We start from the raw sequence: 23,793 nt of genomic DNA, 5'->3' as shown, positions 1-23,793 counted from the left end.
GAACCTGATGAGGACAAGCCCGTGATCTGATTCAATGTGGAGGTGGATCCAACGCTACCTGACACAGCCCACTTGCAAGTTCAAGTCAAGAGTCATACAAAGAATAAATCAAGTTCTTTTGTCATTCTTCCACGATGTTCCATCAAAGACTCGCACTCGAGAATAACCTCTCAGATCTGGCTTTGTTGATGTGCCCCTGAACTTTGATTAGGGGCTGTGAATGAAAAGATACTGTAAGCCAAAGTAGCATCACAGTGCGCCACGACGTTTCAGTGGGCGCATACTTGGGCGCATCACCCCTGAAGACCCTTCTAGACCATCCCCTGTTGTTCTTCACACTGTGCCGATACCGAACCCGAATACAGCCGCCGTCCGCATATCGACTAAGGCGCTCGCCCCAGGCAGGCTTTCTCCTCCCGTCCTGTCCACTGTCTGTTTCGTAATCGTCAAACTTCAAAGTCAACGCAAGCACACCCAAACCCAAAACTAAACCCTTTCGCCGTCGTTCCCTTGAAGATCCTCTTTTCTTTTTTTCCTCGCACTGGTTTCATCTCTCCTTTTTCTTTTCGTTCCCGAGTCTCTTCAACCTTCTTCTCTTCCTACGACATCGCGTATCTTTTCCTCTTGGTAAGCGGATTCGGGAGGCAGCCCGACACCGCCAGACGATTAGCCCATCATGTCCGGACGATACGAACGAGTGAGTCGCGCAATCAGCAGCGATGTTTTGAACGAACTGACAAGGTCACAGATTAACGGCCAAGACGAGGAGGACTTTGACGCCCGAAACAACAACAATAACAACAATCTCTCTCATCCGATCCCCCACTCGCCACCTCCCTCGTTTCACTCTCGATCTTCTTCTCCCCAACCAACGCGCCAGGTCGATGCTACTCTTGCCGATGCCTTTGACGATGATGACGATAGCGACGATGAGGTTGATGATCGGAGGCGATTGATGCGACAGAACTCGACACCATCTATGGATAATGTCAACACGATACCAACACCTGCTCAACCGGCTGCTCCGGCACCAACGCCGTCCGGTTCAAGGCCAACAAGAATTGTAGGAGGCGGTTCTGGATCAGATGGTGTTTTTGCCAATTTGTCTGCGCGCCCGGAGAGAGGGAGCAGTGATCCCGAGAAAGACGAATTACCACCGGTATGTCGCCCAAACAAACAGCCTCTGGCTATGTCACTAACTTTAATAGTCCTACGAACAAGCCGCGGCCGATGCTGCTCCTCCATATTGGGAGACGACTATTCTCGCTCCCGGCATGGGAGGACCCGACGAGGTTTACATCGACGGCATGCCAGTTGGCTCATTCTTCTCCTTTGTCTGGAACGGCATGATCTCAACATCCTTCCAGCTCGTCGGTTTCCTCCTTACATATCTTCTCCACTCAACCCACGCCGCCAAGAACGGTTCTCGCGCTGGTCTCGGCATTACTCTTATTCAATACGGTTTCTACATGAAAGGCGTTTCCGAAGACGAGCCCCCAGCAATGAGCGGCCCCGATGGCTACGCCGCACCACCCGACCCCAATTCCCACAGCTTCAAGCAAGGCGACGTAACAGACGATGATCTCGGCAGCATTAGTGGAGGCGAGTGGCTAGGTTACGTGCTCATGGTAGTCGGCTGGTTCCTTCTTATCAAGAGCGTCGCCGAGTTTCTACGAGCACGACGTCACGAGCAGCTCGTCCTCCAGAGCCCTGATCGTGGTCTTGGTGTACCGATCATCGCTGAGGGAGAGTCGAACGAGCGGGTAGTCTAAATTAGCGGGTTTGAATATGTACAACAATACCCTTATATCATGGAAGCGCATCAGTCGAGAGACGTAGGCGTTAACTCTTTTCCTTTTGGCGTTTCTTGGGTGGATGGATGGGAAGGATATTTTGGTCCCTACTACAAGCTTAGTGTTTGGCGCGTCACACGCAGTTTCATACGTCTCTATATACGTCTCATAACATGATTTTGGTTGTATTTATGTTTTGGCAGCTGATGGCAGCCTGAGAACCGTAGATATAAAGGGCTCATCATAAATGAGCGGAGAATCCTCTTTCTTCCTGTTCTCGTCGTCCGTATTTCAGCTAAATTATCGTAAACCCGATACGAAAGATCAAAGCCTCTACTCCCGAAACATTCTCCTCCCCAGTCTACTATCCTGGTAGTGAACGATCTCGTAAATTAAAGCCCCTGTTAGTGAATGTCAGTAGTGATTTGGTCTGTGGGGTTACCCGTCGCCGATCCCCGTATTACGGAACGGCCCCGCACAAGCTTCGGCAGCTCGGGTTACGTACGATAAGGTATGATGATAACATTACAACTCACTCCTTCCCTTCCAGAATCAGTAAAACATTACCCAACATCAGTCTTGCATCTTAATTTCTCCTACAACTTTTCATATCACTGAGATTCGCACCGTCATCGTGGCTTTCACCAAGAAATCACTCCATCTCTCCTCTTTTGTCTCTAGCCTCTACAGAAATACTTGTCGACTTACACAGCAGAGACTCTTTAGTATCAACATGGCGTGGACGTGCAGCGGAGACACTAACTCGGCTCTTGTTGGGAACATGTGGAAGAATGGTCTCATTACTGACCCTCGAGTGAAAGAGGCATTCCTCAAGGTGAACTTCCTGCCCCCATCTTAAGCTCATGCTGATCATCCAGGTTGACCGAGCTCACTACGCTCCAGCCATGCCATATGAAGACTCACCCCAGCCCATCGGCTACTCAGCAACTATATCTGCACCGCATATGCACGCCTCAGCCATCGAGCATGTTCTCAGCTATCTTCTTCCCTCATCGACATCGCCGGCCCCCCGGGTCCTCGATATCGGTTCTGGATCTGGGTATCTAACCCACGTTATGGCTGAACTTGTCGGTGAGAAGGGCCTTGTAGTCGGTCTTGAGCATATTCGTCAGCTGAAAGAACTTGGTGAAAAGAACATGTCGAAAAGTGAGGAGGGAAGAAGATTGCTTGAGAGTGGCAAGGTGAGATTTAGGTTTGGTGATGGGAGGAAGGGATGGGTTGAGGAACCGAGAGAGGGAGAGAAGAATGAGGGGACGGGCTGGGATGTTATTCATGTCGGGGCTTCTGCAGTGGAGATTCATCCAGAGCTATTGGAGCAATTGAAGGCACCTGGGTGGTAAGTGAGATCGTGTTTGTGCGAGTGAGTATGCTAACAAGCTATAGCATGTTCATCCCCGTCGATGATGACAAGATGGGGTACAACCAGCACGTTTGGAGAATTGAGAAGGATGGAAATGGGGAGATTACGAAGAAGAAGTTGTTTGGAGTCCGCTACGTGCCGTTGACTGAGGCACCGAAGGCGTAGGGAGGCCATTTCACGATACCCTTCCTGCACTGGCTCATTACTCATTTGGGAGATTGTAGCATATTGTCAAAGTTGGCATTTTATAGTATGAACAAGTCAACAAGCTATCCTTTGTTTTCGTTTCCGTTTCCGTTTCCGTTTCCGTTACCATCAAATCATGAATCATGCCCAGCCATTAACTCCAAAACATGCAAGCGAATGCGCCAATTCTTCTCCTTTTTGCTCATAGGAATCGCAACCCAAAGATCACGGCTGCGATAGCTGACAGTATACTTGGCGAATACAATCTTGGGCTTTCGTTCGCAAGCCCCGGGGCAGCCTTAGACCCTTCACCAGAAGATCCATTTTCTGTGCCTGTTGTTCCGCCTTGGCCACCAGCTTCTCCACTACCGCTCTGGCCGCCTCCTTGCCCGTTGGAACTACATCCTCCTGATGGGCAGATCTTGGCAGTTGAGTTCCCAGCAGGGGTTGCAATAGGAGCTGGCGCAGCTTTACATCCTTCAAAAGGACAAGGGCTCCCAGCTTTCCTCTGAACTGCTGTAGGAGTAGGAACAAGCGTCGCCTGTCCACAAAGCGTACAAGGAGTCTGCACCACAGGCGGAATAGTCCCATTCTTTGCACAACCGCCGTTACAACCGTCGATCTGGTACAGACTCATGACGTCTTGTCCTCCACATTTGCCGCTGGTCGCATCGCCGGCAATACATAGCTCTGTGCAGCGAGTCTCATCGACTAGTTCGAAAGATGCAGATGCGCTACCGTTATCGCAGTAGCATGTTCCGCTGCCAATGGCGACGAGGCTACCTTTAGCGGCACAGGCTTGGAGGCATTGATGGGTTGTGAAAGGGGAGGGCAGAGTTGTTGCTGAGAAGGTTGAGGCTTGGGAGATGCAGCCGATATATTTTGGGTGAGGTTGAGGGAGGGCGACTGCGAGGAGGACCATGGGCAGAAGGATTAACAGGTGCATATTTGCAGTAATCATTGTGAACTTGTGTGAATAGTGGTCTTGATGTCGATATTATGAGTGGTAGTTGTTGTAAGTAGTATGATTGATAATGATGTTTAGCCAAGCGATCTGCAAGTCTTATATACTCTTGTTCCACCCCAGCCTCTTCTCTGTCAACTATTCACAGCATTTCCATGACAAGGCTCTTTCAATGAATAGCAATCTTTATTCCCGGGTATAAGAGATCTAGAATTACCAAAATATGGGGTTTGGCAATTTGCGTTCCAATCCGCGGCAGACAATGCTGGCGTAGTGGCAGGCACTTAGTAGCAGATATGTCTCAGACATCAACACCATAATCAGGAATGCTGACTTGGGATTGATAAGGTTGGGTTGCCCATCTCAAACCTATTGATTGAAAGGTATTGTTTGAAAGAGAGGTTTATTCCTTGTTCTCATTTAGTACTTCAACACTTATAAGCTGCAATAGAATGAAAGGGTTTACATTTAGATAACATTCAGTTGACATTCTCAAAAGACTAACACCAGACCCGATACACCGGCACATCCCACAACTGTCTTACACTTCTTCCATGTCTCAAATACTTTTCTCCAAGCCTTAGCACAAACACGCCATCATCCCTTAACCCTTACCAACCACAACAGCTCACCACCAGCCTCACCCTCTAATCCTCATTCTTCTTACAATTCGGCGTAACAGTAGGAGTAAGATACTCTGTCCCACAACCAACAGGACAATCCTCACCGCAAGGGTAGCTGGTCGTAACCGTAGCAGGCGACTCGGGACATCCGCAAACTGAACTCACCGTCTCCAAAGTTAAGCACATCGGTCTAATGCAATCTGAACAGATAGTAGCTGTTTCAGTGACAGTAGGACACTTAGGCTTCTTAGTAACAGTTCCATAGGCTGAAGCGTAGGTGTAAGAAGTCGCGCAGCCACTGGGACACTTTGACTTGGAGCAGGGGAATGATGTGCCAGAGGTTGGGACCTTCGAGGGGCAGTTTCGCTGGGGGGAAATTGTTTCGATGGTGAGACAGGCGGGCACGACGCAGGTTGTGCAGAGAGTTGCAGTGGTTGTGACGGTTGGGCAGGGCTTGGAGGATTTCTTTGCGATGGTGGTGAGCTGAGGGTGTTAGTGTAGTGCAGAGGGATGAAGGGAGGGATTACATTGCGAGAAAGGCTGTGAGGAAGTAGAGAGACCACATGTTGCCAAGATATACGCAGGGGTAAAGTTGTATTGTTTTAATGAAGAACTTTCAATTAAAATCTGGTGCCAGTGTTGAAACCGATACCACAAAACCCTCTCAATTCAGCAGCAACATACTCACCTCTTATACCTAAGCCTCACACCTCCAAATTACCAACATCGTCAGCCCAGACCGAAATACGAGGTTTTACAAAAGCTATCATAAACCTTGCCGACGATCAGATCTTTGTAGTCCAAACAGAATCCCACTTTCCAAATGAAGGAATGAGGATGACAGCCGGTGATGTAAGTGAAGCACGTGGATTAGGTTGGGGGCTGAAACGATGGCGTAGGAGGGCCCTGAAGATCAATCTTGGATAGCCGCATTGAGCGTCGGCATTTATGTGAGGGGAAGGAATACGAGCGACATGATGTAGGGATTGCCAGATTGGGGTCGTGAGTGTTTGCTTTGGGTGAAGCTATATGTAGATGGGTTGTTGCGGAGATGATCAGTGTTTTTGAGCATCTCGGTGGTCCCAGCGATGCTTCTGTATATCTGGGATGATGAGGTTGGGGCACTCTACGTGAGCCGTTGTCCGCTGTAGAGCTACTTTGTCGATACTATGGCAGTAAGACTGAATGAGGCCATCTTTTCGTGGCAGAGGGTAACACAACATACACCCTGCAGATAGAGTGGTGAGATCAACATTGCGCACAACGAAGTCAATGCTTCTGGTTGTCATGATCTATCATGGGCCTTCACAAGAAATGCAAACCAGCCGTCGAGGCAAGTCCTAACCTTCTAAAGCCTTTTGGTATATGCCAACGTCTAACATGCTCACTTCTTCTCCTCCTTCTCCCTCTTCCACTCATCAACAACCTTCTGGACAACCTTATCAAGATCCTCATCCTCCAATCCCAACTCCTTCATCGCAAACGCATCTCCCCGCTTCGGCCACTCAGCATCCAGCGCTCCCAGCACAAATACAATCTCCTCCATCGCATGATGACTGTACTCCACCGCTAGCTTATTAACCTCCCTCTCCAAGAACGCCTTCGAATCCACAAACTCCTTCTTCCACTCTACGCCTGTAGCTTTCTCCAGTGCTGCTACAACCTCAAGTTGTGTCTTGCAGAAACTTTGGACGTAGAGAAGACGGTTCTTTGTCGAATCGGGGCGCTTGAGAACGGCGACTAACGCTTCGGCGACGCGGTGGAGTGTAGATGCTGAAGCTGGGACATCGCCCTTGTCGAGGATGACAGCGGTGTTGGTCTCAAGATCCGTATGTAGCAGACCATCGAGAATACCATAATCGAAGAAATGCCCACACACAAGCGACGTCCACGAGAAACTAGGATATTCCTTCGCAAGCTCGACAGCTTTACTCCTTACAGTATCCTTGTCACGATATAACTTCAACAGCTTCTTCGCCTGTTCACTCTGCGCGTCACAGCTCCCAAAATCAGCTGGAATGAACCTCTTGACACCAGCCTTCGCAGAGGCTTCAGCAAGACGTAGATGCTGGTCAACGACGCCTGTTAAGGGGAAAGAAGCGATAACAGCATCTTGGTCTTTCAGGATTGGAATTAAACCCTCAATGGCAAGGTCATCGGGGATCGTGACGATGTTCACAGAGGATGCGTGCGCAGGTGTAGATTTGGACGATGCGCGCTTGGCAACGGAAACGGAGAAGGAGTTTGAGGCGACCAGACCTTCCAGAAGGACTGAGCCTAGATTGCCGTTTGCGCCGACGAGGAGGACTTTGTTGATAGACATGATGCGATGACAAGCTGTAGATGGAGAGGGAGGTCGGTGAAGATGCTGGGATCAAGCAAAAGATACGACACCGCGGGGTAGTTTAGCTATGTAATGCGGGGTACATTTCGCAATTGATCATCTCAGTTATTTAAAGCTCTACTCACAAAAAGCAATCAAGACATCGGGATGACGCTCCGATACGAGAACCCGGAAAGTCACCCCGAAAGTGCATCTCTCCCATCGCGGAGGCCTTCCGCCGTCTCACTAGCGCGAAACAACCAGCACATCAACATCCCCTGTGATAACATTCCCAATTAGGTAAATGCACTAACGAGATCTGCCGAACTTCGGTGTTGTCTATTCGTATCTTGTTGCTCCGTGTCCGAGTGTGACGCCGGGTCTTAGCGCGCGTATCTCCGGCCGCGAGGTCCCACAAAAAAGTCCGAGAAGACGCGGGGAGCCGATATGTGTAAGGGGAAATGATGTCTATGACGGTGAGAGTTGAGGCTGAATGTGCTGAGTGGGAGGGGGAATCGTATAATTTACGGATAAGATTATGGACTGCAAAAGGAAGGTTTAGTGTCAGCAGTACAAATATGAGTTTATACAGATTTGAGAATGATGATAACCGTATTTAACATTTATTATACTACAAATATCGATCCAATATTTCCCATTACTGTCGAATTAATGCGAATTTCAACATTCTTACTCTGTATGCACTCAATCCCGCTAAGAAAAATACATCAGCCAAGATACCTCATCACTTCAAAACCTATCAAATCATTGAATACGTGCATATCTATCCAGTTTTAAACATCACTCCAAGTGTCACCCTGGGAGCCAATGATCTTGATCTTCTCCCCTATTGGAGATCCTCGCGTGGAAGTGTTCTTAAGTCCGCCCCGTGCATCACCCCATTCGTTACAGTCTCGCTTCATCGCTACCGTCTTGTCGCACTGGGGTAACTACCTCACATTACACCTCGCCTGTGAATCAGTGGCACAGAGAAAACAATGTAATATAAAGGCCAACCCTCCTCCTCATTCTATCTCAACTCAAACCTTAACTCACCTTCAACACCAACATCATCATGATCGACAACAAAGAAATCGTTCTCATCACTGGTGCCAACACCGGTATCGGCTTTGAGACTGTCAAAGCCCTTTTCGCTTCTTCCAAGCCTTACCATATTATCCTCGGAAGCCGTGATCCTGCCAAAGGAGAGAAGGCTGTCGCTGAATTAGAGCGCGAATGTCCTAGCTCCAAGAGCAGTTTGGACGTTGTTCAGATTGACATCACTGATGATGAAGCTATCGAGAGGCTTTTCGAACATGTGAAGGAAAAGTTTGGAAGAGTTGACATTCTCGTTAACAACGCTGGTATGTTGCTTAACATCTAAATCTTACACTTATGCTAAGCTTTGCAGGCGCAAACTTTGATGCTTTCAATGATGCCAGCGATCCGAAGAAAGCTCGCGAGCTTTTCAACAAGTCCTACGATGTCAACGTATCAAGCACGCAAGTCATGACTTCGGCTTTCGCTCCTCTCCTCATTGCCTCGAAATCCCCGCGCCTCCTCTTCTTGACCTCTGGCCTTGCGACCCTCGAAGGCGCACACAAGTCATACCTAACCAAGCTCGCCGGCGACGTTCCCCGTGGCTGGCCCAAGGAGGGAATCCGTACAGCTGTGGCTTATCGATCATCCAAGACCGCGCTCAACATGATGATGCTTTCATGGCACCATCTTCTCAAGGGTGATGGTGTCAAAGTCTGGTCAATCAGTCCTGGCTTTTTGGCAACGAGCCTTGGAGGAAAGCCTGAAGTGCTGAAGAAGGCTGGAGCTGGTGACCCAGCAACTGGTGCGGAGCTCATCAAGAACGTTATTGAGGGTAAGAGGGATGAAGATGTTGGAAAGGTTATCGGACAGCCTGAATGGGTCGGGGAGACTGGAATCCAGGCATGGTAGTCCTGTTCTGCTGGGATGCCATTACAAACATGACTCGAAATAGCAAGACCGAGCTAGCAATTCTCTACACAATTCGGCGAATTTCCACGTTGACGTGTAAATTCTTTCAATGACAGCAATTAGCAAAGCCACATTGATGATGTATCTATCGTCCACCATCAAAAGTCCCTACCACGGAACAATCATAGCGTTGGTCTTGGTGATCCGAGCGCCCTAAAAGAAATGAGATGAAAAAAAAGAAACTCTCTGTTCGCTCCCTTGGCAGTTTATGCGCTGAGAGTATACGTCATTGCAACTATCCAGCTCAGCCGTTGTGTCATTCGCTGGCAGTTTGTGGAGGGATGTTCCATGTAAGCGGAAGTTCAGTGACGGCGCATTGCACAAGACCAGTTTCTAGAGTTGGGGATGGGCCCTTGCTGGACATGTGATTAGAATCAGGGTCGAAAGTGTTTATTCTGAGAATAGAATAAAGAGGAATATGGAGGTGGCTTGGATTACGAGAGATGAGGATGACCTAGAGACAGTGTGCAAAGTAGTTGATACAGTATTTAGCAGTAGTCTTTGCAGTGTCACAGTGCGAGACTCTCAACTCCCGGAACCCTTTCGGGCCCGGCATCGCAACCCCTGATCCACAAAGTGACGTCGGCAGTGCCGCGGAGTGCGTTGCGTACTCCGGACGCGTCTCCACAGCCTCCGACTTTCTGACTCCAATTCATTGAATACGCCCATCGCCATGAAAGTGCCAGTATCACAAACCAAGCAAAAGCTTCCAAAATAAAAAATAGCAACAAAAAGGACAGCAGTAGGCAATCACACTAAAGTCTCGGCGCATGAAGCATCTAGAACATCAAATATATGGACCCTGCCAAGAATCAACAGCTCAAAAAAATAGGCGGCCGTTTTAATATTTACTTCTCAGGCACGGTACGGCGCAGCACAGCCCCCGACGCTGAGCTGACGTTGGGTTTTCGCCCTCAGCTTAGGTTCCCGTTAATGAATGGTAGGCAGTTAATAAATGGGTAGGGGAGTAAAAATGCAAGGCTGATCCTTTTAACCTAAGTACGCAAGGATTGTCTGCGTCTTGTTTCTTCTTTTCACTCGCTCTTCTGCCACGTCGCATCACTCACTGTTGCTATACATTACCCGTTTTACTTATTATACTCCCGTCTTCCCCTTCGGCCCAACGTAACGCTTAATACCTTAACTCTGCTTTACTCGAACCTAATTGATACCCCAGATTTCATATCCTCTTCGTTTTCCTCTTGTCTATTTTTGCGAATATTCTGCCGGCACTTTCTCTGTCGCGGAATAAACGAGGTTAGAGGTGGATTATTTATTTGCTTCGCCAACCTCCCGCTCTCGGGCTTCTTCTCACTTCTCGCCCCCACGTCCATCATACCTTTTTCAACATACAGCATCCAAAAATGGAAGCTCGCTCTCTAACAGCACTTAATACCCTCGCGGGCAATCCGCCTCAATATCCTATCAACCCAGCGCAGGAGAAACAAGACCCTCTAACTCTCTATATCTCGAGAGTACCGGGCACTCGAGGTAAGACAACACTCCTCTCAACCCCCACCGGATCTGACACTAACACCGCCTCTGAACACAGATGTCATTCTATCACCTTTCAAACCACAACTAAAAAACGTTACCGCCGAGGATGTCGCCAGCTGTCTTTACTACGTCCATTTTGAAGCGCCGTCGCTAGAACCTGCCGGTCCACCACGAGATGACGAGCACCGATCTTCGAGTGATGAGAGCTCGTCAATACGGAATATTAAGAGGAAGCCTTTGCCTGGTGGCGCAAGACCATTGACGCCTCCTCCGACCGATCATCTTCCTGTACCTGGCTACGGAAACGAGAACCAGGACCCCACGAGAAGACGGGGCCTTTCGGTCAATTCGACCTTTGATCCTCGACAAATATCAGCACGACATGGTTATGAGCAAGAGGAAGAAAGCCCGGTTCTACCACCTCGACCGACGAACGTCCCCAGAATCCAGACTCCGGAGCCTGCTGTAGCCCGGAAACCACTTGGACCTCGAATGACATCGAACAATGCCTCCGTACTAGGCGACCATCCTCTCCCGCCCCTTCCACCTCCCAACCAGGGAGGTCCCGATTTTGATCGAATGCGTGCGACGAGCCGCCCTCCCCTACCGAATCGAAACACCGAAAACCGCTCTCCCTCACCTCGAAAGAGCTATGAAGGAAAGCAGCCTTTCACATTAGCTCTAATCCGTCGTGATCCCAGCACAGGAAATCAGTGGAACGTCGGACATATTTCGTCTTTCCAGTCTGAAGCACCACCACCTGATCAGGACGATGCGAACCCGCTGTTCGCCTCTGTACCGCCCGTTGCGCAACCGCCAACTTCCGGAAACCCGCCCATAAACGTTCAGATCGAGACTCTTGGTTATGGAAAGTTCCGTGGTATGCCTGCGCGACGGAGTTTCGATGCGGGCCCAGGCTCAGATATGACTCAGCCACGAGACGGTGGTGTTGTGCTACAGAGACAAGTTGCAATGGCTTATGCGAAAAGCTGGGCATCGAATTGGCGAGAGAAACTGCAAGACGGTGCTGGAAAGGGACATGGGCGACAGGGTAGTGTCGGATCGATCGAATCAACCGAGGCCTCATCGCCTGTTGAACCTGCGATTTCAATGCATCCAGGTCCAGGACTGAGACCTCGGGGATACATCTTTACCAGTCCCTGGAACGGGAGATGCGAATTCCGTACAGGAGCTGCTGGTCGAAGCTTGCGCTGCTATCACATTCTGCATGATGATAGACCAAGCAATCCTCTGGCTGAATTCAGTCAGGGGCAAATCCAAGGTGGTGGTGGCGGCATGCCTATGAGCGAACTTCGATTTAATCTTCCTACAGCAGAACTCTTCAAGTCTGCTGAAGGTCGTGAGGAAGTCAAGACTCAGCTCCAAGGACATTTCAACAAGTTACTCCGCCGCGACGAACGAGGCGATGGTTACGATAACGACGGCATGGTTTCGCCGTTCGACATCAATCTTGGAAAGGAGAAAGCCGGCGGTGGCAACCGAGGAAAGAGAGCCAAGTTGGGCAAACTCATTATCTATCCTGATGGACTTAAGATGCTCGATCTACTGGTATCTGCAAACATGGGCCTTTGGTGGCAAGCTTGGGAGAAGAGTTTTTAGGGAACTCGTGACCATTCTAAACCAATTTGAGATACCTACATGATTTCAGGAGTTTTTGTTTTCGTTTTTGTAAAGCTGATGGTTTGCATGCTGGCTATTTACGTAGAGGGAGTTGCCGCGAGGATTGAGACGACGTAACGATCATATGGAAACGGCTGAAATACCAAAACATAGCAATTGGATGATTAATAGATGAACTGAATTTTAATCTCATTAATTTGCTTTATTAATATGCGATCATCATTGGTTCATGATGTTGAGTGATGAAGTTCAATTGACGTTGATCACGTGCAAAGTCACGAGCCCGGCTCCAGCCAATCAACAGCCTAGAGTTGTAATCCCGCTGAGCAACTTTCGTAGCCGAACACATCCATCACGTCAAATCCTCGCCTCCCGCCCAGCCCGTCCGCCCCAATTGACCCCGGGACGTCAAGTCAATTGACACTCCTTCGAATCTCCGCTCCTCCTCGAACATCCTCCTCGATACAATGGCCCACGCACTCATCGCGCGACGCCAGCTCGCCTCCGCTACCAGCAGCAGAGCTAGCATCCTCGGCCTGGTTCAACAGCGAAGCTACGCGACACCCCATGGACCTCCTCCCGCCAACTTCCGAACGAGCAAGCCTGTACAGTGGACCTGGGACAGGGAGAGCACCCTTGACCGCGTGGGAAAGTTTTTCCTTATGACGGAGATGGCGAGGGGAATGTATGTTCTGCTTGAGCAGTTCTTCCGACCACCGTATGTTATAAAGAACCTGGATATTGAGGGAGGGGAATTGAACTGACGAGGGATTAGTTACACAATTTACTACCCCTTCGAGAAGGTATAAGACGTCGAACGAAGCTATATTCGCAAATAACTGACCCAATCAGGGCCCTATTTCTCCTCGATTCCGTGGCGAGCACGCCCTTCGACGATACCCCTCCGGTGAAGAGCGATGCATTGCCTGCAAGCTTTGCGAGGCTGTACGATACCACATATCTCAAGTAGCAGCTAAGTTGCTGACATGAATTAACAGATCTGCCCCGCCCAGGCCATTACTATCGAGGCTGAGGAGCGAGCTGACGGATCCCGCCGAACAACCAAGTACGATATCGACATGACCAAGTGCATTTATTGCGGCTTCTGCCAGGAGTCCTGCCCCGTCGACGCTATCGTTGAGTCGCCCAACGCCGAGTACGCCACCGAGACCCGAGAAGAGCTTCTTTACAACAAGGGTGCGTATCCCACCACCTCCACAATCTGCCCAGGTCGAATTTCCGAGATCATTACTAACTGTTCAACAGAGAAGCTTCTCTCCAACGGAGACAAGTGGGAGCCTGAGCTTGCAGCTGCTATCCGCGCCGACTCACCATACCGATAAACGATACGAAAAGGACAGGGAGAAGAGGAAAGCATGGTTTTTATGTTGTTTTGTTTGTTGCCTCAGGTCGTTTGAGACATCGCTTTTGAAGGAACAGGATCTTCTTTTTTTTTTTTGGTGGAAAGGCGGCATGGGATACGATGAGGCTTCAGACGGAAGGGAGAGATGGGTGTACATAATCTAAATGTCCAAAAATGCCCCTTTGTCACTCAATTGGTTGGCTTGTGTGAAGCTGAAGGCGGGAGAAGTCATGGTCAAGAGAAGCAGTGTACAATTTAGGCACGGTGATGAGGTCAGTTGTGATCACGAACGAGAGTTTCAGCACATCCACGTCAACATCATAATCATGATTCATTCAACTAATTATATACAACGAAAGGCTCAATCTTGGCTTATTTGGGAGCTGGGTATGCGCACTTCTTAACCTCAGGCTTGGTCTCAGCAGCCGCGAGAGCAACCTCAGTCAAACCAGAAGCGACCTGCTTCATCCACATATGGTACTGCTTCTCACTAGGATAGAACGGACAAGCCGCCGAACCACTCTCCTCACCAAACTCAATAGTGTAGCTCTGCAGCTTGCTCTTACCGCAAGCCTTGCCGTAGAATCGGCCAAGGGCGTAGTCAGTGCTGGCTCCGGAAGTAGGATACAGACCAACAGCCTCTTGCACGACGTACTTGGTGGTACCAGCGCTCTCCATGGACTTCTTCATGCTGTTGCCAACCTTCTTTTGGACGTTGATGTCCTTGGAGGTGATGTACTCCTTGTACTTAGTCTTGGGGGTCTCAGCGTCGCCGAGAACACCACGACGTCCGTCGAACTTCTTGTTCGCGAAACTCTCCTTGGGGTCCTTGGTCTGCGCATCATCATCGCCCCATGCGTAGAGGATATCGCCGCCGAAAGAGTGCAGGTCGACAAACCAGCTCAGACTCTTGTACTTGTCCATAACCCAGACGACGTTCTTGGTCTCGGGCTCTGACTCGGGGCCAGTACCGTGGAAGACCTCGCTGGTAGGATCTTCAGAGGCAACGGAGCTCAGATCAATGCCTGAGTTGAACGCCTTCTTGTAGTTGAACAAGAAGTCGTAGTTGCGGTTGATGTCGATACCAATGGCATCAGGGTTACCCTTTGAACTCTTGGGGTTACGGTTCTTGCGCCAGCATGAGTTGGTGGATTGATCGAACTTGACACCATCGGGGTTGATGATGGGAAGGACGACGACACCGCCATCAACAGCCTTGCGGACTTGGGCAGCAGTGAAAGTAGTCTTACCATACTTAAGACCCTTACCCGCCTTACGAGCGTGAAGAAGGTCAGAAAGCCAGTAGACTACATGATCGGGGCCACCACGCTCACGCGCATGGGCACCGCTAATGATGAAGAACTTGGGGTTCTTTCCAATCTTTGCACCAAGGGTCTTTACACCCTCATAAGTCTTGTAGGGGGGACGGATGAGCTCAACCTCTTTGAAGTTCTTAGCAAGACCCTCAAGAGCGGAAGAGACCTCAGCGGGAGTGAGAATGGACTTGAGGTTGCGGTCTGAGGTGGAAAGGCCCTTGGGGACGATAGTGCCCTTCTTGAAGCGATCCCCCGTTCCGATGGGGAAATCGGGTTCCGGGCGGGTGGCCTGTCTAGCGGCGAGGACTGCAGCGCGCTCCGAGTGGGGGATTGAGTCGGAGGGGATAAGACAGGCAGAAGCCGAAAGAGCGTAGGCCAAAAGTTGAAGCTTCATGATTGGGACCCGTTGTAAAGAAATAACTACCAGTAAAGTCAAAAGGGCGATGAGGAGTAAAAGAAGTCCCAATGATGGGATGGGAGAGAAGAGGGTTATATTTAAGCTTAAGCTTAAGACAAAAGATCACCCAGACATTGAATCTCCCGTGGGACGTCGGAATTCTTGGCCCTGTGAATCAACTGGATTCCAGTGGCTCTCCTTCCTATCTCAGCCAGCTTCCCGTAAACAAAGTCCCCTGGGGGCACGGGCAGACTGTTTGTGGTAGGTGAAGCGATAGATAACATGCAGCAAGGGGTCGTGATTGGATGAGTACAAGGAACGTTTGTAGACGATCTTTTGGTGATTGCAATTTGACCTGGGGAACATAGACAAGGGACATTCATGCTGAGTCGGTAGTTGGTGCTTATTGGGGGGAATTAGAAGCTTGGCTTTGAGATAGAGAGATGTAGGTTCAGGGTAGGGGATGTAAGACGGCTGTTTTGGCGGTATGGGCTTATCTGTAGGACATGGGGAAAGCAGTTACTAAGACTAAAGATTATCTTTAATCTATCAAGCATTGAATTGACATTTCAATTTGTCAATTGACAGATGAGAGTGCGTAAACTTGTTAGTGCTCTTGTCTAACATCAGTATTCATGTCAGTTGCTTCCCCAGATTGAAAGAGACCAATGGGGACAAGTTCGATTATGCTGACTAGACTACAACCAGCATTTCAATCAATAAACACCATAAACCTTACAGAGTACATCTCACAAATTGATTTTCAACTCAATTCCACCTCACAAATTCCCATTAAACTCAACTCTTCAATGACTTTCTTCTTCCTCGGCCTCATCACCCAATCACATCTTCCCCCTCGCTGACGTATACCGGAGCGTTCCCCCGGCACGATCACGTGACACCTCCCAAACCGAGCTTAGCTTAGCTTTCTCCATCGGAACAGACCAGTCAACCCGGGTAGCAACGAGAAATTTATCATCACCTTCAACCTCATCATCCAAACTCCACCACCGCCCACCGACGTCAATTGACACTTTCCTCCTCGACACCCGGGAAAAGAGAAAGAGAAAACACAGCCAAAATGTTCCGATCAGCAGTCCTCCGATCCGTCCGCGTCGCCGCCCGTCCCGCCATGCGCTCATTCGCCGTGGCGCCCCGCGTCGCTACCGCCGCCGTCCCCAAGATCCAGAGCTTCCAGGCCGTGCGGTTCTACAGCGCTGGCGGTGCGCTTAACAAGGAGGAGGTCGAGGGTCGAATTATGAGCTTGTTGAAGGGTTTTGACAAGGTGAGAAATCATCTCCGAGATGGCAATGGATTCACCGAGGGAATCCCCTCCAAATTGCCGATCCGATAAACCAGTAGCTAACGATGGTCTCAGGTCAACGATGTTTCCAACGTACGTCTCGATAATTAACAGATTCGAATATTTACCTAACCATCCGCAGATCGGTGCCACCGCTCACTTCGCCAACGACCTCGGTCTTGACTCTCTCGACACCGTTGAGGTCGTCATGGCCATTGAGGAGGAATTCAGCATCGAGATCCCCGACAAGGACGCCGACTCCATCCACTCCGGTACATATAACCTCTCCCCTTTATGAAACCCCCGAAACCCAAACTAACAACCTCCCAGTCCAACAGGCTGTCGAGTACATCCTGAACCAGCCCGACGCCAACTAAACGTATATCTCCCAAACCACCACCCCTCTTTCTTCCTCCTCATTGTACAATTACCACTTTCATGACCACCGAAATCCTTCCTCGGCAAGGATTTAAAAGACGCCGATAAAAAAAGCCAGCGGGGGATTGTGAAGGGCGTGGTGGTGGAAGGAAAGATATAAAAATGCAATATAACGCATCAAGTTCTTTTTTAATCTCGGCGCACCATGAGACGGTTCATTGTTTTCCAGACGGTCGTGAGGAGGAGCCACAGGAGGAGAGATGAGGAGATGTTTGAATGAAAGACTTGGCGACAAGTGATCGGCTTGAAGTGTATTCTTGACCTCCTCTTTTACTGCTCGTGGGATGTGACGACTGGTTGATTCCTGATCTTCATTTTGTGAAGCAGTGAATTGGGAGAATGGGGATGCATCAACTTCGCTGAGTTGATGAAGAAGAGTAGATAATTGACTCTCTACTCTGTGGCTTTGTATAGTGTATAGAAACACCCAATTTCTCTACCTACTTTCTGTGACTGCTCCCTGTAGAGGTCACATAGCCAATATCCCCGACATGATATCCCCACCATGGAGCATGACTAGTACGCAGGCCTCATTATCACGTAGTCTAGACACAAAGATCTGCCGAGAATCAACATTACATCACCGCAAATGGCTAGGTACCAAGTGAATCCAGTGCCAACAGGCCCGGTGAACATGTTATGTTCATTATGCATCCTCCCATACATGCAGCTATTTTCATACATGATTTGCCTCGATATATCTAACGAGGTCTTGACCCCCATTTGCAATTGTTTTTGTAGATCCGAACCTCCCCAAAACACCATGCCCAAGATGAAGATACCAAGCAAACAGACCCAACTGTGCATCTAGCAACTATAAGTCAGCTTTGCTTGCCACCCTCATCAAGCCTGAAAACTGAGTGGGCAAAAATCAGATTCCGTCCGCCTTCCGAAGCAGTTCATGATATGATAGCGATTATCAAGCAATATATGAAAACAGAAAATGTCAAAACTCCTGGCCGTGTATCCTATATCCTTTTGATCTTGGCCATAATAAATTGCCATGCATCCTCATATTTTTCTTTCGTCCGTTCCACTCAAGCGTAAAGCTTGTTGGCGAAATGCAGTATGTCGTAGCGATTGTGGCGTTGTCCGCTCAAGATCATGGCTCATCAACTCGTCACCTACTTTTTTTTTTGTCTAAGCTACCAACTCCGACGCTTGGCTGATAAAACTGAAACCAGTTGTTCAAAGACGCTATCCTCCGCCTTCAGCCTGGTCGTTTATCGGCCGCTGACTGGAACTCCCTTGGTTCCATTGGTGGAGGGCTTGCCGGCGACAGCACCAGCATAGCTACTCCAGACGTTGGCCAAGCCAGCTGATGTCCTCTTAGGTGACTTGATAGAAGGCTCACCGTCTTCCTCCATGCCCTCCATGTGAAACATTTCGTCGTCCTCATTAATGGGGGTAGTGAATCGGCCATTCATAGATGAGCTGATGCTACCGCTTGACACATGACGCTCCATGCCACCACGCTCACGCTCCTTGCCAATAGGACTAATGGGGCTAATGGCACTAGCGGTAGCACCAGCTCGAGCGGCTGCGGGGTGGAGAAGAGGACTAGAATTGCCTGCAGTGTCATCAAGACGGCTTCGCTGAAGTTGCTGAGAAAGCATGGACATGCCGTCACTGCCAGATCGCAAGGAAGATGGACGGACGAAGCCGTTTGTGCCTCCCATCTCTTGTGAAAGAACAGAGTTCCGGAGTGGGCTTCCAACGTGACCAAAAGCAGAAGCACCTCGGAGAGATCGAGAGGTTTCCTCCTCTTCCTTCTGTCGCTGGAACATAGGGCCCCATCGGCTAGGGCTGGTTCCAATGGGACTGCCGTACTTGCTCAGGCCCTCAACATCGCTGTCAGCTCGCATAGAGCCACGGCGAGCCTTTTCGACTGGAGTCAAGAGGTCTTGAAGGTTTTCGGGTACATAATTCTCGGGGAGATTGTCGTCATCGTCGCCAAAGGCAAAACCAGGCTCCCAGTCTCGGTCAACAGACGTCTTAGGCATGCTGGAACTGAGCATTCGGGGCTTGGTAAAGCGGGACGAGTGCATAGCTCGCCTGCCAAAATACTCCTCCCCGTTGGCTTGATGAGAGTTAGGAGGGCTTCTATCCAGAGGGGCCAAGAGGTGTTCCGACGAACCAAATGCTGAAGTGTGTAAAAGCTTGAGTGTCTCCGACGTACGCGAGTCCTTAGCATTGCTGAGCGAAGGAGTTGGCGATTCGATGCCAAATTGGTTGGGAACGGACGATGGCCATGGACCAGCGGGGAAGCGAGCAGCGTTGGAGATGCCATTGGAATCGAAAGAGGCGGGGAGAGGAGCGTCTAGGACAGAGAGACCCTTGTTGTTAATAGGAGAAAGTCCCATACCAAAGCGCAAGGACTCTTCGTCTCGGGGAGAACCGTAGTTGGATCCAGTATAGGACATATCGATGGTTGGGAGACCATTCTCGAGGCTAGGCTGTCGGCCGAGAGTGTGTTGATCTTGTTCATCGTAAGGATATGCCGAAGCGTATGCTGGAACGTCAGCGCGGTAGAGGGAGGTGGTGAGGGCGCTGGTGGAGGATTGATTGTTGCTTGCGGAGGTGGGGTTGGATCGACCCGCGAGGGCGGAAGTATTGCCTATCGTGACGCCATTCTTTCCGTAGTTGATGCGTCGACCGTCGGGGAGAATATGAATATTTGCGCATTTCGGACCAAACTTGCAGTTTCCCTGTCATTGAAAAACGATCGTCAGTGCTGCTGTGGATTGGAGACGTTGCGACGTGATGAGGGGTGTATGCGGCTGGCAGCGGGCGATCGATCATGATATGGCGCACTCACCTTTGCAAAGTATTTGCAGACGTTCTCAGCAGCGTTGCTCAAATCATGACTGAAAGGACAGGCATTACCAGCCTGACAGGCACCTTGACGGAAGAACTTGCAAGGAACGTGGGACGTATCTATGATTCAGTCGTGTCAGTAGGGACGACATTTGGTATTCAAGGTTTGGCGGGGGTCGTGTGCAACATGGAACAACCACACAGCAAAGCAACAATGGGTGAACATAACGTACTCGGGGGACTTCGGGGTCCATCGAAGCGGGGAGTATTCGCCATAGCGCTCGCCTGAGAGTGTGAACCGCCGTTGGCAACGCTGAGGCTACCGCTCCTGGCGTGGCGGTATTCAGGCATGATACTTTTGTGTTGGAGGGCTATCGGGTTGAAGCAATTCGCGATGGAGGGCGAAATCGGGGGGCGGGCCGAAGTCCAAGGTTCGAAGCAAGGGAAGGTGGAGGAAGGATAAAAAGAAAGTGGAGGGAGTTTAGAAGAACCAGAGTTGGAAACCGGAAAGCCAAGGAGGAGAGTGCTATAATGGTAGCGAGTTGAGTGAAGCCCAGCGGCGGAGCGGGCGGCAAACGATGGCCCGTAGTGGGTGAAAGCGGGCGAGAGTGGCCGAAATGGGCGTTGATTTAGGCGTCGCAGTGTAAAGTTAGGCGTAAGGTAGCTAACTAAGGTAAACTCGCGGTAAAAGAACCTAGAAGACCTGACGCGATTGATGCAATGCGAGTGATGGGGAAATGGTGGGGGCGTTATGATAATCCTGTCCTGTCTCTTCTGTTCTGTCTTTGCCTCTGCGAGTCTGGAAATGGCCTGGCCTGGGCTGTTCTTTGCGAGCAACGAGCGACGGATATGGAGGGGTGAACGGACAAAAGTGACTTTGATATCCCGCGGTGGTAATATGCTTAAGCTTGTACCTCACGGACGGGGTATGTCGCCGTGCCCGGACTCTGATGGTGCAACCGGCAGCGACGGCGGATATGTTTCCACTACCGGTAAGATAATTGCGAGTAAGTCGTAACTAGAGTGGCGCAAGATGATAAAAAGAGTTGATAACGAATTGAACAAGTTCAGGTTTTCTTTCTGAGCTGAGGAGAAATAAATGGCGGCGAAAGAGAGGCACCTGACAAACGAGGATCTGATCCTGGTTTAGATGCGTTATGCCCTGTAAACCAGAAATACTACCCCGTCCTTTCCTATTCTGTAGCACCACTCACTCGAGTACTGTAGACTACTGTACTCGGCAGGCAATGCAGATGTTCGCATCGAATAGCGACCTGCTTGTATGAGGCCACTTTTGTTTATTGGGTAAGCCAAGGAAATACCTCCCACTCTGCAGTTCTATATCCGGAAATGTTCCAGATGGCTTATATGAGAAAATAGTGATCCAGCTGCGGATATCTCGGGATACTTGTTTTGGTGTAAGACGAGTAAGACCTATAACTTTGCTATGCTATGTTGCTTGAGTCTTGTGAGGTCGTTATATCTCAGGTGACCGCTCCCGTAGAAGGATCAAAGAATGTAAAGAGTCGGAGGGAAGTAAATGGAAGAGCCATCATACAATACAGCAGACAACAGGTCTCAGGTGGGAAAAGGCTGCCTTTTAATATACCAGCCTCCTCTGCTTACATAGCCTACACCACCAGACAGCCATCCATATCCTACAGACCTACACTTTGAGGTCCTAGACTTAGGCAGAAGATTCAACCCGAAAACCGCCAACGTGACTGACTATCGGACCCGAAACAAACCTCATCGTGTGTGTCTGTTGGCCCACCCGCCTAGACACCTCTCTACTCTGGGTGCAGACACGGCTGAGGGTGGGATAACAATGGGTTGTGGAATTCATCAACTCTAGACAATCTGAAACATCACATCACAGCATCCACTTCACAAGTTCACAGTATCCTCACCGGTAAACAGGCGCGGAACGTTGCGAACCGGGGGTCAGCCTAACCTCAATGCGCAGTTCTTCAAGCCTCAGCCCATGAACTTGGAAAAAGGTATCTTTATGAGCTGCGTATGCTCGAAGCTAGAAGAATAGACTTTTAGGTTATTTGACGTCCCCCTTGATGGCTTGGCCTCTCATTTGCTACATGTCCCTCCCAAAAGGGCCATCTGGATGACGAGCGAAGGGAGGAATCAGGCCATCAAAGGGTCACACAGGCAGAAGGATGTGCTGAATAACTTGTTCTGATGCATACCTACATCTCTTAAGGTTGCACTTGAGACCGGAGGAGACAGCATGTTAGTATCATAGATCTCATCTCACCGGTCTGGATCTTGTCGTTCTTGGAGCTATCGAAACATCCCTGCCTTCTCATCCAGTCATATCCAGCATAAGAATATGAAGTGAAACAAGCTTCCAATAGAATATTACGGACAGTCCGCGAGTGAACCTGGAATGTTAGCCACGATATTGTAGTCCGAGTCCGTCGACGTTGAAGCTTCATGTCTAGATTCCTGTGCCAGTGCCAGTGCCATCGCCACCAGTAGGTGTGAACCAACACCACCCTCTTCAACACATGCCGATTCCCCATGTCAAATAAACATCCATGACAGAAAAAAAAGCCATCCGTTTTAAGAGGATATCGACAAAGCTGAAATTCTCGTATCTCGTTGCTCGTCAAGAGTCCTCCAAGATTTACAGGACGCCACCCGCCGATTTATTGCCCACCATGACAGGACCCCTACAACTTTTAAGAGCCGGATATCCAGGGTTCCGCACCTGACGATCTTGCATTGCCTCTTTCTGAATAGAAGGGGGGTATACATTTCGCGATAATGACGACACAAGATCCCTGTAAACTGATTCGTAATGTTGTGCGTGGTCTGCTCGATATCTTTGCATCATGAAGTTGACTTAGAGTACAGTGCTGTCTGACTGCACAGTACAGATGCTGGCTGGCCTTGTACAGCAATGGATATCCCTGTCTGTCTGTCTGACATACATACATACATACAATTTCCCCAAGCCACCAACCGTTCATAGTCATCTTTACATCAAGGCAATCGAGGACTATCCCCAACTTGGCCGACCAGACCCTCAACCCTCGTGTCCATGTGCGCCCAGGATGCACCCACAGAGAGTCGTACCAGGGTCTCTCCCCATCGACAATCCTTTGGCGTCAGTGCCTCAGCCCAGAACAAGTCGAGGCGGCCTCGATTGGGATTGTAACGCGTTTACGCTTGCGCAGCTTGCCGCCTACCAGATAATATTAATGTACCGACTCTGTTGTGTTGTCTCTGCCCTTGAATCCCATCTTGGACGGTGCATTTGGGGAAATGACTTGTTTTGTGACATCAACCTCGCACAGCAGTAGATTCGTATCACAGGAACATGTTATATATCTCCGTGTTAAGACGGCTACCTTCGATTTGTGGAATCATTGCATTCATGTCCTTCTCCTCTGGGCTATCGGTGCTACCCCAATGCATTGTTTGTAAGTCATTGACGACATTCTCCATGCACAAGCCCTGTTGCGTGGGATGTGATAACTTCATCCCTGGGGTAGGACAAAATGCAAGAGGATATCAAGTTGGATATTATCGAGTTACACAATCACATCTGCATGTATGTATCTCCTGCAGTGTCCAGCCCAGCCCACGACATATCGGGAAGACGTGATCTTAGGGCGCCGTTCTAGTGGAACACAATCAACTGTTTCCAGCGTCTTTATAAGACATCCACTGTAAGTACACTGGCCTGGGCGGTTGTCAGGGGATCAAGGAGGGGTAGATGAC

The 23,793-nt window shown here is 49.7% G+C and overlaps 10 protein-coding genes across 17 annotated transcripts; 6 read left to right on the top strand and 4 right to left on the bottom strand.

Moving 5' to 3' along the window:
• Window positions 1–98: 98 nt before the first annotated feature.
• Window positions 99–2,163, top strand: FOXG_04091 (uncharacterized protein). Its single transcript, XM_018381982.1, has 3 exons — window positions 99–697; window positions 749–1,159; window positions 1,209–2,163. Exons 1-3 carry the CDS (start codon window positions 677–679, stop codon window positions 1,770–1,772), a joined length of 996 nt encoding a protein of 331 aa, XP_018238600.1. The 5' UTR covers window positions 99–676; the 3' UTR covers window positions 1,773–2,163.
• An 85-nt stretch (window positions 2,164–2,248) lies between these two features.
• On the top strand, window positions 2,249–3,513 carry FOXG_04090 (protein-L-isoaspartate O-methyltransferase). Its single transcript, XM_018381981.1, has 3 exons — window positions 2,249–2,628; window positions 2,672–3,150; window positions 3,198–3,513. Exons 1-3 carry the CDS (start codon window positions 2,527–2,529, stop codon window positions 3,337–3,339), a joined length of 723 nt encoding a protein of 240 aa, XP_018238599.1. The 5' UTR covers window positions 2,249–2,526; the 3' UTR covers window positions 3,340–3,513.
• FOXG_04089 (uncharacterized protein) lies at window positions 3,298–4,463 on the bottom strand. The gene has a single exon (XM_018381980.1). It carries the CDS (start codon window positions 4,319–4,321, stop codon window positions 3,563–3,565), a length of 759 nt encoding a protein of 252 aa, XP_018238598.1. The 5' UTR covers window positions 4,322–4,463; the 3' UTR covers window positions 3,298–3,562.
• Window positions 4,464–6,062: 1,599 nt separating this feature from the next.
• On the bottom strand, window positions 6,063–7,430 carry FOXG_04088 (uncharacterized protein). The gene has a single exon (XM_018381979.1). It carries the CDS (start codon window positions 7,268–7,270, stop codon window positions 6,332–6,334), a length of 939 nt encoding a protein of 312 aa, XP_018238597.1. The 5' UTR covers window positions 7,271–7,430; the 3' UTR covers window positions 6,063–6,331.
• Window positions 7,431–8,145: 715 nt separating this feature from the next.
• On the top strand, window positions 8,146–9,775 carry FOXG_04087 (uncharacterized protein). The gene is made up of 2 exons (XM_018381978.1): window positions 8,146–8,634; window positions 8,682–9,775. The coding sequence occupies exons 1-2, from the start codon at window positions 8,346–8,348 to the stop codon at window positions 9,218–9,220; spliced, it is 828 nt and encodes a 275-aa protein (XP_018238596.1). The 5' UTR covers window positions 8,146–8,345; the 3' UTR covers window positions 9,221–9,775.
• Window positions 9,776–10,141: 366 nt separating this feature from the next.
• FOXG_04086 (uncharacterized protein) lies at window positions 10,142–12,634 on the top strand. Of its 2 annotated transcripts, XM_018381977.1 has the most exons (3): window positions 10,283–10,405; window positions 10,458–10,771; window positions 10,833–12,610. In XM_018381977.1, exons 2-3 carry the CDS (start codon window positions 10,645–10,647, stop codon window positions 12,395–12,397), a joined length of 1,692 nt encoding a protein of 563 aa, XP_018238595.1. In that variant the 5' UTR covers window positions 10,283–10,405; window positions 10,458–10,644; the 3' UTR covers window positions 12,398–12,610. The 2 variants fall into 2 exon arrangements, with proteins under 2 accessions (XP_018238594.1, XP_018238595.1); XM_018381976.1 differs by having other exon boundaries at window positions 10,142–10,771; window positions 10,833–12,634.
• A 113-nt stretch (window positions 12,635–12,747) lies between these two features.
• Window positions 12,748–15,610, top strand: FOXG_04085 (NADH-ubiquinone oxidoreductase 23 kDa subunit, mitochondrial). Its single transcript, XM_018381975.1, has 5 exons — window positions 12,748–13,136; window positions 13,194–13,221; window positions 13,271–13,363; window positions 13,417–13,615; window positions 13,685–15,610. Exons 1-5 carry the CDS (start codon window positions 12,886–12,888, stop codon window positions 13,759–13,761), a joined length of 648 nt encoding a protein of 215 aa, XP_018238593.1. The 5' UTR covers window positions 12,748–12,885; the 3' UTR covers window positions 13,762–15,610.
• Window positions 14,088–15,868, bottom strand: FOXG_04084 (uncharacterized protein). The gene has a single exon (XM_018381974.1). It carries the CDS (start codon window positions 15,489–15,491, stop codon window positions 14,154–14,156), a length of 1,338 nt encoding a protein of 445 aa, XP_018238592.1. The 5' UTR covers window positions 15,492–15,868; the 3' UTR covers window positions 14,088–14,153.
• Window positions 15,869–16,163: 295 nt separating this feature from the next.
• On the top strand, window positions 16,164–21,324 carry FOXG_04083 (NADH dehydrogenase (ubiquinone) 1 alpha/beta subcomplex 1). The gene is made up of 4 exons (XM_018381973.1): window positions 16,164–16,779; window positions 16,873–16,890; window positions 16,940–17,069; window positions 17,128–21,324. The coding sequence occupies exons 1-4, from the start codon at window positions 16,576–16,578 to the stop codon at window positions 17,172–17,174; spliced, it is 399 nt and encodes a 132-aa protein (XP_018238591.1). The 5' UTR covers window positions 16,164–16,575; the 3' UTR covers window positions 17,175–21,324.
• FOXG_04082 (uncharacterized protein) lies at window positions 17,721–22,705 on the bottom strand. Of its 7 annotated transcripts, XM_018381967.1 has the most exons (4): window positions 20,286–22,705; window positions 20,054–20,172; window positions 19,373–19,943; window positions 17,721–19,315 (listed from the first exon to the last, which is right to left on the bottom strand). In XM_018381967.1, the coding sequence occupies exons 1-4, from the start codon at window positions 20,401–20,403 to the stop codon at window positions 18,459–18,461; spliced, it is 1,665 nt and encodes a 554-aa protein (XP_018238585.1). In that variant the 5' UTR covers window positions 20,404–22,705; the 3' UTR covers window positions 17,721–18,458. The 7 variants fall into 7 exon arrangements, with proteins under 7 accessions (XP_018238585.1, XP_018238589.1, XP_018238590.1 ...); XM_018381971.1 differs by having other exon boundaries at window positions 20,054–22,705; XM_018381972.1 differs by having other exon boundaries at window positions 19,373–20,172.
• Window positions 22,706–23,793: the final 1,088 nt, after the last annotated feature.

Source organism: Fusarium oxysporum, chromosome 4, assembly GCF_000149955.1.
Source record: "Fusarium oxysporum f. sp. lycopersici 4287 chromosome 4, whole genome shotgun sequence".
Taxonomy (NCBI): Eukaryota; Fungi; Ascomycota; class Sordariomycetes; order Hypocreales; family Nectriaceae; genus Fusarium; species Fusarium oxysporum.
Note: the sequence above shows the minus strand (reverse complement) of the source record. Positions and strands in the feature narration are given on the sequence as shown.